The sequence below is a fragment of the Camellia sinensis genome, chromosome 1 (genome assembly GCF_055761805.1).
Source record: "Camellia sinensis isolate YWXY chromosome 1, ASM5576180v1, whole genome shotgun sequence".
Classification (NCBI taxonomy): Eukaryota; Viridiplantae; Streptophyta; class Magnoliopsida; order Ericales; family Theaceae; genus Camellia; species Camellia sinensis.
In genome coordinates, this window is record NC_138961.1 from 3,357,020 (window position 1) to 3,372,964 (window position 15,945).

The 15,945-nt window shown below is 39.1% G+C and overlaps 1 protein-coding gene across 2 annotated transcripts; it reads left to right on the forward strand.

Annotated features, from left to right (window-relative positions):
* Window positions 1-10,425: 10,425 nt before the first annotated feature.
* LOC114305849 (ribosomal RNA small subunit methyltransferase J) lies at window positions 10,426-15,928 on the forward strand. 2 transcript variants are annotated; one of them, XM_028250978.2, is made up of 6 exons: window positions 10,426-11,113; window positions 12,296-12,394; window positions 12,987-13,164; window positions 14,352-14,449; window positions 15,365-15,426; window positions 15,528-15,928. In XM_028250978.2, the coding sequence occupies exons 1-6, from the start codon at window positions 10,544-10,546 to the stop codon at window positions 15,652-15,654; spliced, it is 1,134 nt and encodes a 377-aa protein (XP_028106779.2). In that variant the 5' UTR covers window positions 10,426-10,543; the 3' UTR covers window positions 15,655-15,928. The 2 variants fall into 2 exon arrangements, with proteins under 2 accessions (XP_028106779.2, XP_028106778.2); XM_028250977.2 differs by having other exon boundaries at window positions 10,432-11,113; window positions 12,987-13,182.
* Window positions 15,929-15,945: the final 17 nt, after the last annotated feature.

Consider the following 15,945-nt stretch of genomic DNA (forward strand, 5'->3'; position numbering starts at 1 on the left):
ACACTCTTCATCCCATGAGAACTTTGATTTCAAGGCTTGAAAAAAAGGACGACAACGATCTGATGACCGGCTTATAAATCGGTTAAGCGCGACGGCCATTCCGGCCAGATGCTGCACATCCTTAGCCGAGCTAGGCTGTTTTAACTCTTGCACGGCTCGGATTTGTGTAGGGTTTGCTTCGATACCTCGGTTCGTGACTAGGAAATCCAAAAATTTTCCAGATCCCACGCCGAAGGCACACTTAGATACATTCAGGCGTAGCTTGTGCTTTTTGAGAATGGCAAACATCTCGGCCAAATCGGACAAATGGTCTGCTTGATGCCGGCTCTTAACCACCATATCATCAATATAAGCCTCCATTGTCCGGTCTAACAGAGGAGCGAACATCTTGGTCACCATCCTTTGAAAAGTTACCCTAGCGTTCTTCAAACCAAAAGGCATGACTCGGTAGCAGAAGAGTCCCCTTGGTGTAGTAAATGATGTGATCTCTCGGTCGGGCCCATGCATGGCAATCTGATGGTAGCCGTGGTAGGCGTCTAAGAAACTGAGCCTGTTATGTCCAGCCGTCAAGTCCACAAGCTGGTCTATTCTAGGCAGAGGGAAGCTATCTTTTGGACAAGCTCGGTTGACGGTCTTGTAGTCAACGCAAACTCGCCACTTCCCATTTTTCTTGGGTACCACGACCGTATTTGAAATCCACCGAGGGTAGTGCACTTCCTGAATTGCTCGCGCCTCAAGCAAGTTCTTCACTTCCTCGGCAACTACCTTGGCGTGATGCAGCGCCGATCTCCTTGTGCGCTGAATGACCGGCTTTGCTCTGGAGAAGACATTGAGATGATGGCATACAAAACTCGGATCGAGATCGGGCATGTCGTAAGGTGACCATGCAAAGACTTCGATATTGGCCATCAAAAATTGAACCATGTTGGTCCTTTCTTGGACTGTAAGGCTTGAGCCGAGCAAGAAGAACTTGTCCGGATGCTCCGTATCAATGCGCACTTCCACCAATTCCTCGACAGCTTTGTCCTCGGCCTTGGTGCCCACATCGTCAAGGACTCCCCGGTCTTCTGGTCCCTCAATCATTTGAATGAAGTCTTTGGCTGCTCGGCTCCCGTTGACCGCTACGAAGCATTGCTTTGACATGACTTGATCGCCCCAAACTTCGTCGATTGCCCCCATAACCGAGGGAAATCTCACCACCTGGTGGTAGGTTGACGCTACGGCTTGCATAGCGTGAAGCCATCCCCTTCCAAGGATCAAATTATAAGTGGATGGCACCTGCAACATCCAGAACTCCACTTGTTTGACCACGAATCCCGCTTTGACCGGTAGGATAATCTTTCCCAAAGGCCACTCCGGTTGTGAGTTGAAACCAACCAGTGGCGAAGTTGCCGGGGCCAAATCTGTATCCCGGAGCTTGAGCTGTTTGAAAGCGTCGTAGTACATGATCTCGACCGAGCTTCCCTGATCGATCAAGATCCGTTTGACATCAAATTCTTTGACGCAGAGTGTAACCACTAGGGCATCGTTGTGCAGCGTCTGAATGCGCTCCAGATCTCTTGAGGAGAATTTGATCACTTCTTTCTCTTCGGTTTTCCCCCTCTTGATCGCAAGCTGAACCGACAAAACTTCCCTCATGTGTTCTGCTTTCTTGATCATACCCCGGAGCTCGCATACGCGCGCTGGTTCCACTATGCCGTGGATGACATTAACAACCCCTTGTGAACGTGCATCTCGATCATCCGGTCCCTGCTGATCAACCGGAGCTTGATTGGCCTTCACGCCCCCATCAATGTAAAGGTCCAGGTGTCCGGCTGCGACTAGCTCTTCCAAGTGTTGCCTCAAAGGCAAACAGTCCTCTGTCCGGTGGCCTCGCTCTCAGTGAAACGTGCAACGGTACCTCGGATTGAAGCCCTTCTGTTCGTCGCCTAACTTAGCAGGAAACCGGACATACTCCTCATCACGGATTTCACTAAGTATGCGACAGATTGGAATCTTAAAGACCGTGGTGATGCCTGTCCTTGCTTTCAACCTTCTGTTTGCATCGGCTACGTCATCCCGGGGGTAGTTATCTCGGTCATTCCGACATCCCTTACCCCAATTTTTGCGATTAGTGCCACGGTCTGATTCCTCAGCACGGTCGCTGGATCGGCCGGACTCCTGCCCGACCGCGTGCACTTTGCCAGCTGACCTCTTGTCCGCTACTACCGGAGTTGTTTTCACGCTAGATGCCAACGCATCATCCTCCACACGGATGTGCTCATTGATACGGTGCATTAACTGGCCCATGGATGTCGGCTGGTGCATGGTAAGCGAGTCCCTCAGTCTATGTCCGACCGGGAGACCTCGCTTGTATTGTGTGATTGCAAGGTTGACCGGGCAATCCAAAATCTCGTTGAAGGTCTCCCAATATCTGGAGTTGTATGCCTTCAATGTGTCGCACGGCACCATTTTGACACTTAGTAGGTGGTTAACTTCCTTTGGTGTTTTTGTGTTGGTTTTGAAGCGCATCACAAAGGCCTTGGCCAACTGATGCCACCTTTCTATGCTCCCCTCCGGTAACCTCTTGAACCATTTCAAACCCAATTCGCCTAAACTTGACGGGAAGATAAGGCACATAAGAGCGTCATTCCGCCTATGTCTGGCCATGACCTGTCGGAAGTGGCTTACATGCATGTAGGGATCGGTTTTCCCGTCGTAGAGTGTGAATTTAGGCTGGTGGAAGCCTGCCGGAAGCGGTGTCGTTTCTATCTCTAAGGAGAAAGGGGTGGCTGTAACGAACCCAAAATCCGTATTAGAGATTACCTTTACGGCCTTATAGGTTAATGCATTTTAATTTATTGATATGTGTTCAAATTGAGGAATTATCTGTTGAGCCACGGCTGTAAAATTGAAATTACCGACCTTTACGGGTTCAAAAATCACAATTGAGGACTTGGATGTGTTAATGGAAATTTTTAGAACTATTTGGGAAACTTAATTGGAAATCTAATTTGTCCGATTCGCTAATGTGTGTTTGGGTGGTTAACTTGGTAATGCAAATTGAAGGCCTTAGAGGCTTCAGAAACCAAAACAGGGGACATATTTATGATCATCATAATTTTTAGAGTCATCTGGAAAATTTAATTGAAATTTAATTTTTCGCGATTCATAAGGGCGTGTTTGGCTCTCCCTTGTGTTAAGTTTAAGTATGTGATATATACATATATGGATAGGCCATGTGAGTTGGAGGTTTTATCATTTTGAAGTCAAATAAAATATCTAAGGGAGAGGGAGAGAGAGAACCGTGAAAGAGAGATAGAGAGGGAAAAAGGATCATCCATGGAAGCTTGGAAAATTGAAGAGATTAAAGGGGAAAAACAAAGAATTAAGTTAAGGTATGTGGCTTCAACTATTATCTTTGTAAATAATGCGTCTACTACATGAAATCAATGATGGATTTGGGGAAAATTAATATGCAAATGAACAAGTGTGTTGGGTTATGAATGAAATGAGTTAAACTCAAGAAATTGAACCTTGATTTCTTTAAATTTGCTTGAATTGGGTTCAATCTTAAGAATGATTCATGGAATACCAAGTTGTGGTGTGAAGATCAACCATGTATAAGATGTATTTGTATGATTTTGGAGTATATATTATAGAAGCTTGATTATATAGAAGATGAGACTTGAATTTCTATTTTTGAGGCAAAGATTGATTTGTTTAAAATGGAATTGCACTTGATGGATGCTAGTTTATCATGTTATGAGATAATTTTACATGTTTTTGAGTGGTTTATGTTAAGAACCAAGTTTAAAAATGGAAAAACCAAGTGTTGGAGAAAAAAGAGCCATTTTCGGACAGCAAACTGCCCAGAGCCGCACGTGCGGCTCTGTTTCCCGCACGTACGGGAGACAGCTTTGTCCAGCCAACTTTGAATAAGCATATCTTTTTCCTCGGGACTCCGTCTTGAGTGATTCTTGAGCCTAAATCAAGCCCCGGAAGTCTAGTTTCCAATGGTAGTGGTCTCACTTCCAAACTCTAAATACATAAATAGTTATGCCGAAATTAGTGACAACTGTTCACTTTTTGTCAACCAGTTTTGTACCATTTCTTCACCTAAACCATTTCCCATCAACTTCTCCTGTTTTCTGAAACATGGATTATAACTTATTAAGGAATAATGAGCTTGGTACCACCATGGCTAATTGATTGAACGATCAAAGAGAATAAGTAAAAGATCGAGTATAATCTCATATTATGTGTTGTGCACTGTATTTGTAGGTCGAGACGAGGACATCGTCCTATTACTACCGGGAGCTGATCACTGTAAGTAGTAGTACGGTAGTCGTACGTTCAATTATCGTTAATGATTTTTATCGTTAATATGTTGTTCCTTGCAAGAAAGTAATTAAGTTAACAATGTGTCGATTGGAAAATCTAGAGGCATTATTGAGCGGTATTACTGTTGACAAAGAAGACTAACATTCTGTTATTTGCAAGATAACTATAGTGATTCATGATGAACAAAGGGAACGTATAAGCACTATGGAACCATGGTATTCACGTATCTCTGAAATCATTCAATCTGTAAATGTGCTTATCTCTCATTAATAATTATCAGGAATGTCCTGTTAAATCTAAGTTAACTATGTTAACTCATGTGAATGATGTAACGGCTACCATTAGTACTCTATTAAGTACAAGTCAACTATGGTAAAATATATGAACGATCAAACAAAGGTGTATGCTTCTATATGCTATTAATAGATCAAGTGAACTACGCCATTTCTTAATGAATAATTAGTTAAGACCATAGATTGTTTTATATGTTAATACCTGCTAAGCACTATGATAAATAACGGATTGATTTACAGATGACTCAACCTGAAGACAGAATTAAATATCAATGACCTTGTCATGTGACTCACGTTATGATGTAAACTGTTCTGTCTTTGTTAAGTGTACTGTAAGGACATGATATAACAAGAAATGCTCTATGTTCTGATATGTTACGTTTTGACTTAATGAACAGTTGTCCATATATGTAAAGTATTCATGACATCCGTAGTACACGGCCCTCACTCGGGGGTAATAATACCGTGGTTCAAGGATGTTACAAGTTTACGTATGTTACAAGTTTACATATGTTACAAGTTCAAGTATGTACAAGTTTAAGTATGTTACAAATTCACGTATGTTATAAGTTCTCAGTATCAGGGGATTCCTTTATGGAACTAACAAGAATGCTTTATATTGATTTGTTAGCGCTAGCGAAGTGCCAAGTATAATCAAGTATGAATTCTGATTTCTGTTTATGATTCAAGTATAATGTATATGTATGAATTTGTTTCCGTTTATGGTATGACATGATATGTATGGTTTGGTCTGTAAGACCCATTAATTACTGGTATGGAACAAATGCTACTTGGAACTAAGTGCTACATTGTGAGCCACCTCTAGAGTCCATGTGAGACACCTCTTGAATCCATACATATATGAACTAGGCTTAAAGTCAATCTGGGCCTATGGCCATTCTATATGATCTATTAGGCCAGAGGCCATTCTGTATTTTTGGTATGGAGCAACGTGCTGTACGGAACTAAGTGCTGCAGTGCGAGTTACCTCTAGAATCCGTACGAGCCACCTCTTAAGTCCATACATATGTGAAAGTTATGAGGCTGAAAGCTGTTCTGTGAAAGTTATGAGGCCTATGGCCATTTTGTATGATCTGTAAGATCTATTAGTATGAAACAAAGTGCTGTACGGAACTAAGTGTTGCACGGAACTAAGTGTTGCAATGCGAGTCACATCTAGAATCTATGCGAGCCACCTCTTGAGTTCATACACACAAGTTCAAGGGCTTAATGCCAACATGTTCAAGGGCTCAATTCCAACACGTTTAAGAGCTTAATGCCAATATGTTCAAGGGCCTATTGCTACTCTGTTCAAGGGCTTAAAGCCATCATGTTTCAAGATATTATGTTTTAAGTCATTATGTTTCAAGACTACGCCTAAGGCCGTTATGAAATTAGTGCAGAATCAATTAACCTTATGCCCTCTTTATTTATGTATGCATTGATATGTACTATACTTCAAGTTGAGCATTGAATCATTTATGTACTATTATTCACTGAGCTTTGCTCACTTTGTGTTATGTCTGTTCTGTAGGTAATTACTTTGGGAGTCCGTCTTAACCCTTGATGCTCACCCTTCAATTGTCAACCTCAGTATACCCAGACTCCCAGACCAAGCCCATGCATTTATGTGAAGTTTTGTTAAGATTTTGGCTTGCACTTTAATTATTTACTTAAGGTTAAAATGTATGTTTATACCCCCTTTCTTTACCAATGTTCGGATATACGCTCATTTATATGTATGGGTATGTATATAGATAAATGGCTCTCACGTATGTGATCTTGGCATGTTAGTTTTAGCTCAATGGATGTTATTCTATGTTGCTTTGTAATATTAAATGCTTCCGTTCAGGCCCCATATATTATGTATATCAGGTTATGTGTCCGTATCTGCCTAGGTCATGCCCGAACTTTTAGGGGCGAGTTTGGGGCATGACAGTGGCGCTCAGCCTCGCCAAGTCTGTATCTAAAAGGAGAGGCTCAGCCAGGCGGGGTGGAGGCATTCCGACCTCTTCACTGGCGTGAACCTCATAGGATAGCCGTTGGAAAGCCGACACCCTCTGAGCCTCCCGCTGGCGAGCCCGTTCCTTCAAGACTGCCCGCAAATCCTCTGAATGGGCAGAATAAGAATACCTCGACGTCGTCGCCGGACGTGAGGGTCGGTAGGTACTATCTTGCGCGCTGGATTTCTCTTCGTGCGCGTCGGAATCTCCAACCTTGTAACTTCTGGTGATTGAGATGGACGGAGTACGCCGCTGGTTCTGACTGCTTGAACGGCGTGGTTGGGTGCGCTCACTGTGGTCGCCCACTCCAGCTACACCTTTTCCTTTGACCTGCCGTTTAAGATCCTCCATCTCCGCCGCCATTCGCCGGATGACGGCATCTTGATCCCTAAGCTTGTGTTCCAGTCGTCTGGCGTGCGATTCTCTCCACCGCCGATGACCGTCTGGACTCCGTGAATGACCATAACTTCTTCCACGCTTATCCCGCGCGTCTCTTGAGTGTCCTCCTGGAGAAGTCTCCAGGTCCGCCATCGGAGGAACAATGGTGGGATGCCCTTCTCTCTGTCTGCCCGACTCCAGGGTAACTCCGTCGACGACGGACAGCGGAATCTCTTCGTTGTTCGCCATGGACGGTGATCAAACGAGCCTGGAAGACAAGGTTTTGTCTGCAAAATTCCCACAAACGGCGCCAATTGTGCGGGGAACAAATATTCAAGCAAGCCCGCACTCCTTGCTTCCAAGCTCCGTTTCTATCCGATCACCTGCGTGCACAACAGCAGTAAGCTACCCGGCGGTGTGTGGCCGAAAAACCCCTCCGACGATCAAGTTAGCACACACCTGTGGATAGAGAGAGTGAGGAGAGAGTTGAGTGTAAGTATTTCTCTTACCCAATGTTCGTCTGTCCAGCATGGGGGCGCAGACTTGCTTATATACCTTCTGCGCCCCAAATCTACTCCCAGTGATCTCTTGACACGTGGTTCTGCTATCCCATTTGTCAGCACAAATCTTGCTAAACATCACCTAACCCGACTGCCAGCCCACTGTATTGGGAGCTTGGCAGTCGGGCTGTAGCATCTCGGCTGTCAACGGCCAAGCTGCGTTTCATGGCCAGGTGCCCCCAACAACCGAGCTCCTTTCCGGCCATGCTCAACTGTATTCCGGCGAAGCCAAGCTTGAGATTGGTCATGCCGGTCAACCAAAGTCCTTCCGGCCGAGCTTCATGCATGAGCCTTCACGCCGAGCTATGGATGCGTGCTTTCCAACCGCACAACGTATAAACCATGGAACCCTTACTTGACCGGTCTCCGTGCCGATAAGGTGAAGTAGCCCGGTTCCACATGCCCTTGCTATTACCGAGCAAAAAATCACTTTTGGGTGGACCCGAGATACCACGGCCCAAATGTGTTCGGCCCACAATTTGCCTGGTATTACCATGACCCAATCCAGACCATATTTTTCCCTCTTAGTTATTTCATGGTTCTAGAAATTACATTATGCCTCCTAAAATTTCTAATTTCATAACAAATAGGTCATTTTATTAATGAATTATCAAGTTAATTAATGGTTTTTAATAATGTTAAAATTTTATTTCAATTAATAATTCAAATAATTTTATTATTGTATAGGTGAATAGTTAGAAATTTCATTTTTTTAAATAATTCTATTAAATAAAAAATTCTGACAGGGAGGTATTTGTAATTTTTCAAACCACATGGGGCAATTCATAGTTTAAGTAAATCTCAAGGGATGCATTTGTAATTTACCCATATTTTTTCTATTAACTTTATTAAATAATAACAAGCACCCCCAAAAAAGATAAATTACAAATTTATCTACTAAAATTTATTTTAAATACGAATTATCTGCTGTAATTTTAAAAATTACGTCCTCCTTCAAGTTTCTAGTTGCATAACAAATTGTTCTTTTTATTAATAAATCATTAGGTTAATTAACAGTTTTTAATGGTATTAGAAAAATATTTTAATTAAAAATTCAAGTAATTATATTATTGTATAGAAGAATAGTTAGGAATTTTATTTTTTAGGTAAATTACAAACACACCCTCTGAGGTTTACTTAAATTACAAATTACCTCCTGTGATTCTAGAAATTACATTATGCCTCTTAAGATTTCTAATTTCATAGCAAATAGGCCATTTTATTAATAAATTATCAAGTTAATTAACAATTTTTAATAATGTTAAAATTTTATTTTAATTAATAATTCAGATAATTTTATTATTGTATAGGTGAATAGTTAGAAATTTTATTTTTTCAATTAATTCTGTTAAATAAAATTTTTTAATAGGGAGGTATTTGTAATTTTTCAAACTACATGGGGTAATTCATATTTTAAGTAAACCTCAAGGGATGTATTTGTAATTTACCCTTATTTTTTCTATTAACTCTATTAAATAAAAAAGATATTTACAAATTTTAAAATTATATAGAATAATTTGCATTTTAAACAAATTGCATGGGGTGTATTAGTAATTTACCTAAAAAATAAAAAGCAGAAAAAATAAAAAAGAGTGTTGCTATTAACATTCCATCAATTATTTTAGATCACCTATTTCTTTGGACCCCTCGCTTGTAAATTCTAAACCCTTTAAAATTTCTTTTCTCCCTTCAAATAATACCAAAATTATCCTTATGAAAATATTTCACCTATTCAATTGAATACACATCCCCACGCTCTGAAAGACCTCTCTCCCAAAAACATGACAAAACTCACGAAGGTGATTACTACTTCATCTTTACATACTTGTTGATGACTTGAGAAAATAAGTGTAGGATTTTTTGTTGTTGATTCAAAATTTTCTTTTTGTGGATTCTATGATCTCTACGAGTTTGGATTTATGATCTCTTAGGTGAGTTTCTTTGAATTCTCTAATAGTTTTAATTATTGTTCCTTATCTTACTTGGGTTTTGTGATTTTAAAGTTGGGAAAAGGTTCATTAATAATGTTTGGTTATCTGTTTCTGAGCAAATAAGAAATATTCGGTTACTTGTTGTCAAACAAATAAATAATGTTCAGTTTTGTATTTCCAAATTTTGGTCATATATTTGGAAGTTCAATCCCACAAAATTGACGAACAGTTTTTATTATTTTTGCCATTCTTTTCAAGAAACTTACTCTTAGAAAACCAATATCCTCTAAGTTAAGAATATCATTAAAGTTATAAACATTATCTGAGTTTTTATTGTTGTGCTCTTCCCATTTTATGGAATTATGGTTGCTAAGAAAATTTTCACTCGTTGTCATTCTTAGAGAAGTATAGGTAATCAAATGGTTGTTACCATTACCGTTGGAATATTGTCACCAAAAGATTTTTAAGATTTTGAAGATGGGTAAGCCTCCGTTTGGGAAGTGGGTTGGCTTTTTGGCTTTTTTGACTATTTTAGCCTGGGCTTAAAAGTTTGGTTTGGGAAGGGCTTTTTGGCTTTTTGACTTTTTTGAGTTTTTTTGTGAGAGAAGAATGTAATGATTATGGGTTGGATGTGATGTTTTGTTTGTTATGGCTAAAATAACCTATTTTGTTTTTTGTGGCTAAAATAGCCAAAAAAGCCTGCAAATTCACTTGTCAAACACAGACTTTTAAAGGTAGGATTTGAAGAAGAGAGATGGACGGTGATGAAAATGAGTACTCTCATAAATTTTAACTTATGATGTAGTGAATGTATAGACTTAATTATAAGGTAAAATATTCTAAAATTATTAGTAATATATTTTTTTAATAATTTTATTTGAAATTATTATTGTAATAAAAAAGAATTTTAGAAAATAAAAGAGGTAAAATAATTGATGAGCTAATAGCCGTAGTCGTAAAAAAAATAAAAAAATTAACAAGCCCAAGTGGCAGTAGTGTGGGAGGGCAGGTAGGCAGGCAGGTAGCCTCACCGCAGCAGCGCAACCCCAACTTCAATGGCGTCGTCGGCACTAATGGCTTCCTCTTCTACCGAAAGCCTTGTTCTTCCCTGCTTATCAACACCAACACCAACACCATCAAGAAGAAGACGAAGAATAATTACCATGACTACTTCTCCTAATGCTACTGCATTCTCCTTCTTCCCCTCCACCATTCTCACAATCAGACCCAGACACACTCCCTTCTCATCGGCCCTCTCTACCTTCTCCTCCTCCTCCTCCTCCTCCCCAATTCGTATGGTTTCAGCATCAGCCGCGCCGAGGAATACAAACCCTAGCACTCATGATGATAAAACAAAGAAGCAATCAGAAGAAGAAGTAGTAGTAGAAGAAGAAGAACAACAACAAGAGGTGGAAGAGGACTTGCCATGGATTCAGGAGAAAGCGCTGGACCTAGTGGAGTTCACTGGCTCAGTCACGCAGGCGATTCCGGGTCCCCGAGTTGGCCGCAGCTCCTTGCCGTGGATTCTCGCACTTCCTTTGGCTTACGTTGGAATCTCCTTCGTCATCGCCTTCGTCAAGACCGTCCGCAAGTTCAATTCCCCCAAGGAGATTCGTCGCAAATTGGTCTCACTTCTTCCCTTTTTTTCTCTATCTCTCTCTATGCTCTTATTCTGATTATCTGCTTTCGAATTTCGATCCATGTTGACAAAAATATGTTCAGACTTTAAGTCGTGCTAGTATTCCTTGTACTTTTACTCAAAGTGTAAAAAGCTTTTTCGATATCATGCACTCCAGTCGATAAAACTCAAATTCGAGTAAAATTACTGAGTGTCAAGTTTTAGGAGTTGGGGGTAATGGAGAACTTGGAGAATTTAGTTAAAAGCACCTATGTGGGATAGAAATTTGAGTAAAGGAAATGGGTCTCCCTGATTTGACTTGAGTCAACATTTGAGTAAAACTCAATTTGGTATAGGTTTGAGTAAAGGCATGGAGGGGATTTGAGTGGTTGTTTTGCTCAAATTTAAGTTTGAGTCAAGATTTGGGTAAGGGTTGGTTGGAGATGCCCAGTTTCCAGTTTTTACTTAAATTTAAGTAAAAGCTTTATTTGATATGGAACACTCCAATGGATAAAACTCTTAAGCAGTAAATTTGAAAAGCACAAAATAGCTTTGTAAAATTTGAGTAAGCAGTTGAGTCTCACTCGATTCGAGTTAAACTCATTTTGATATGATATGAGTTTGAGTAAATAAGTGGAGACAGTGTTGGGGGTTATTTTACTCTAATTTAATTTAATACAGGTAAAGGGTATGGGCTGGAGATATCCTTAGTTTTATTTTTTCATTTCATTTTTCTAATACAGACATTGCACAATCATTATCAGGAGTTTTTGACTATCTAGATTATATTATTTTTTAATCAACCATTATTCTTTTAAGTATGCCCAAGCCCAACTGTATCTTGGACCCAATTTCAGTGAGGTGAGTATGTATGATGATCTGTAATTGAAATATGGAACTTCAAGATCTCAACCACTTGGTGTACAAAAAGTGACGCTAATGGAAAAGAAAAGGAGATCAATTTCAATTATAACAACATTTGATTAGTCAAAATTTTGTTTAGGGTACTTCCATTGCCTATATTTGGTTGGTTGAATACATTGTTGGTAAGAATTGTCCAACCATGATGTAGTTTGGGCAATCTTAAGAACTGAAACACTTCACCCAGATTCAAGAACTAGTCTTCTTTTTTGATTTATTTTGCTCAACAATTTAGTAATTGCTTCCTAACTTGGCATAACGTCTTCAGGTCAATAAGAATGCTATGATTTGCAAATCGATAGACGAGTTACTTGAAAAAGGAAGTGATGGAGTAGAACAATCGGATTTGATGGGACTAATGCAAAAGGTGAGGCACATGGCACGGATATGCCCCCTAACTTGATCTCTTATGTTTTTTTTTCCCCCCCATCTAAGTGAATGTAAGATTGGCAGATCCATTTTTATCTCTTTCATGCAATAGTGGACATGTTGAAACTCTATTTACACACAATTCATTGGATTGCTTCATTCTTGTGTGATTTTGACCTAAGGTATGGTTAAAGATGCAGTTTTCATACTTTATTGTGCTGTCTTTTTTGCTTCGAAATATCATGCCATTTGTTAGATCTTCCTTTGTTTATGATTAGATGTTGAACTAAGTTGATCCCTTTTTCAAACAAAATTAGACATCTTAAAGTTTTTATACATGTCCTTTTAAATATGTTTTTCCTCCAAATATGCCAATAGATGATGTCTTCAAGGTTAACTTCTTTCATATTCTATATGACATTGTCTGCTTTACAGGTTCCCATCACATTCCAAGTTATATGTTGCTTACTTCTTTTCTTTTATAATTTATTCTGATTGTGCTCTTAGATGCTTATGTGATTTGTCCTATCATCACGGTTAATATTTGTCAAGCAACTGTTTTGAGTATCATGATGTTAATTCGTATGCAGACAGATTTTGGCATGGAGGAGATTTTGCGCAAATACATTCGTTATGCATTGAATGAGAAGCCCTTCAACCCAAACTTGGTTGCAAACCTGATCCAGCTGAGGAAAGCTTCTTCGTTGGATGATTCTCAAGTTGCTGAAATTTTAAATGATATCTCAAGACGGATTGTTAAAGACAAAGGCAATTCATTGTATTATTGTATATGTTAATTGCATGTTCTGGTTGACCTTCGTCATATTTAGCTATATGAAAATGTTAATTACTTGCAAATATTCAACTTAGATTCTTAGTTGGATTAATGTTCACCGTTATTTATACATGGCAATAGCTGTTTATAGCCTTCGTGCATGGGTCTGTGTCTACATTTGACGTGCTCAAGGCTAGTTATTATAATTTTTCCACACATGACAGTTTTTATCTGCAAAAATGTATCATATAAAAGTTAATTTTGTTGGCAAATCTGACTTCTTCAGTCATTTACTGCATCAAGTTGAAGTTTGCATCAATGTAAAATTTATATTTTTTCTCACCACAATGTTGATGTTTTTTATCGTATAAGTTGTGTTGTTTTATGCAAGAGTAACCTTTCGTACTTGCTGCAGTTCCTCTTCTAGGAAGCATAACAATTTTGATGGCGACGTTGCACAAATGGGAGTGGCTATTGGTGCTAGTGTGTTTGTGAGAGGGGGTTGGTTATGGAGGCATGTCATTGTGGAGTTGGGAAGAATGTGTTTGCTAAGATTCTGGAACAGTGGATTAGAGAGGGCTGTTAGATTTAGGATAGGGGGAGAATGGGGTCAGTTGGTTTCACAAAAATAGTAAAGGGGTGGTAGATTGTGGGGCTGATGCTGTAAAAGGGGACATGAAGACGGGTCCTGGGTTTAAAGTAGTGAGGGAGGGTGATGAGGCAGAGGAAGGGTTTTTGGATGGAGTTGTGGAGGGGGTTTTAAGAAGGATGTGAGTGGTCCCATTTAGGTTGAGTTCTCATTTGATGTTGATGATAATGGTTCTTTGTTACTCAAGAAATTTGATAGGTTCTCTGGTAATTGTGAGGTTTTTTCGATCACCACTGACAGTGACAATCGATATCTTCTGATATTTTGTAATACATCCATGATCACTTGTGCTTTTTTATGCTTATAAATTTATCTGTAACAAGTCTCAATAGTATATCCCATGGTGTCATGGTCTGGAAGTTATGTCTACATTGCATGTTTCAGAGATGGGTATCACTAAAGGGCATGTGTTGAAAAGAAAAACAAAATTAGAAGTTGGAACTGTATTTTAGTGTGGGTTCATCGTTGTCGATTTTAAAAAGTATTGATGCAACGCTGTTGGTTGCTGATGGTTGGTTTTATGTATTGTAGGTCCGGTTGTGATGGATATATCGGGATATTCTGAGAAGGGTTTCAAGAGAAAACTTGCTGTGCAAGCTCTTTTTGGGAAGGTCTATTATCTATCTGAGGTAAGAGGCTTAATGGCCAAAGTCGTGACCTTATCCGCTGCTATGTTCCTTTCATATTTTGTATATTACATTTTTGAACTTGAGAACATAGTTCACTTGCTATGTTATTTTCACCAAGAATTTCTCTGTTTTTGTCTTAGATTGAAAAAGCAATTAATGGGAAACTTGTAGCTATCTGTTATCTGTTGAAAGCTCGTAATAAATTGAAAATAATATATCATAATGCTCAATGGATGTTGTTGCTAGTAATGGTAGCCCAAAACAACCACTATTTATTAAGTTTGAGTTATTTTATTAATCAAGCAGCGGCTTATCTTGTTTAACCCCATCTGTCTTTGATTCAATTCTTAAGGAATATGTAAACCAGCTATCAGAACTCGCCATATTTTCAAGCTGGTTTCCTAAACATTCGTACCTAATTTTTTATTGTAACTAAGTTTTCGTTATAACTATCTTAGGCTAAAAATTGTCTATCAAATAAATAAATAAAGCCATATTTTTAATATGGTCTTTTGAGGTTTGAAGAGCTAAGAATTGTTTAATCTGCCATTGGGGTCTGGTCAACTGTTCTTGACGTAGAAGAATAAATGCCTTAATTGTCAGAATGAGTCTTATGCTTATGTGTTATCAGTTTGTAAATGTCTAGTTAGTGATTTAAGTGTCTTATTACTTTTAGTTGTAGTCTATAAATGGGTGATATAACATCTATTGTACTTAGTTTTTAATTAAAGAACATAGATTTTGATTGAGCTAAGCGCTCTGTTTTTTCTCTCTAACCCTAGAGGTTACCCCTAGTTCGAGGATATGTCTTCTGTCTGTTGATTTGACATTTGATTTGTATTTTGATTAAACTAGTCCTCCTGTATTTTATTATTGTTGAATTGATCGGAGGTTTTATTGTACTTTGTGGACCAGCTGCCCGAGTTCTGTTCAAGAGATAGCTCCTTAATCGTGAAAGAAATATTCGGAGTTGCAGAGTAAACCTCATCCCTTGAATTTTCAGTCGCTTATCTGTGCCTGGCTTTAGAACTTTCACTGATAATTTCTTAAATTCTTTCTGGTTTTTAAATTTTGCCAGTGAAGATGCAGAGAAGCTTCGACTACACACTGTCTCTGATAGTGGGGATGTGGATTCACTAGACAAGATGATTGACCATGGTTCAGAGTCAGAGGATTCCGGTGATGGCTTGTCCAACGCTTCTTGATGATGGTTCTGAAGATAGTGCACACAACGATTCAGGCACAGGAATGAGTTTCAGGAATGTTATATATACATGTTTTCAGCAATGTATATATACATGTTTTCAGGGATGTTATCGGAGAGAGAGTGACTTTTAAAAAATGTTGTTGGGCTGCAGTTCAATTTTGGTTATACAATATATTATGTGGTGTTATGCAAACTGTATTTTCTTCAATTTTGATAGGAAATTATATTGTAACTTTTTACCTCAAATAACTAAAGAGTGAGCCATTGAGGTAGGTCTAGCTCGGATTAG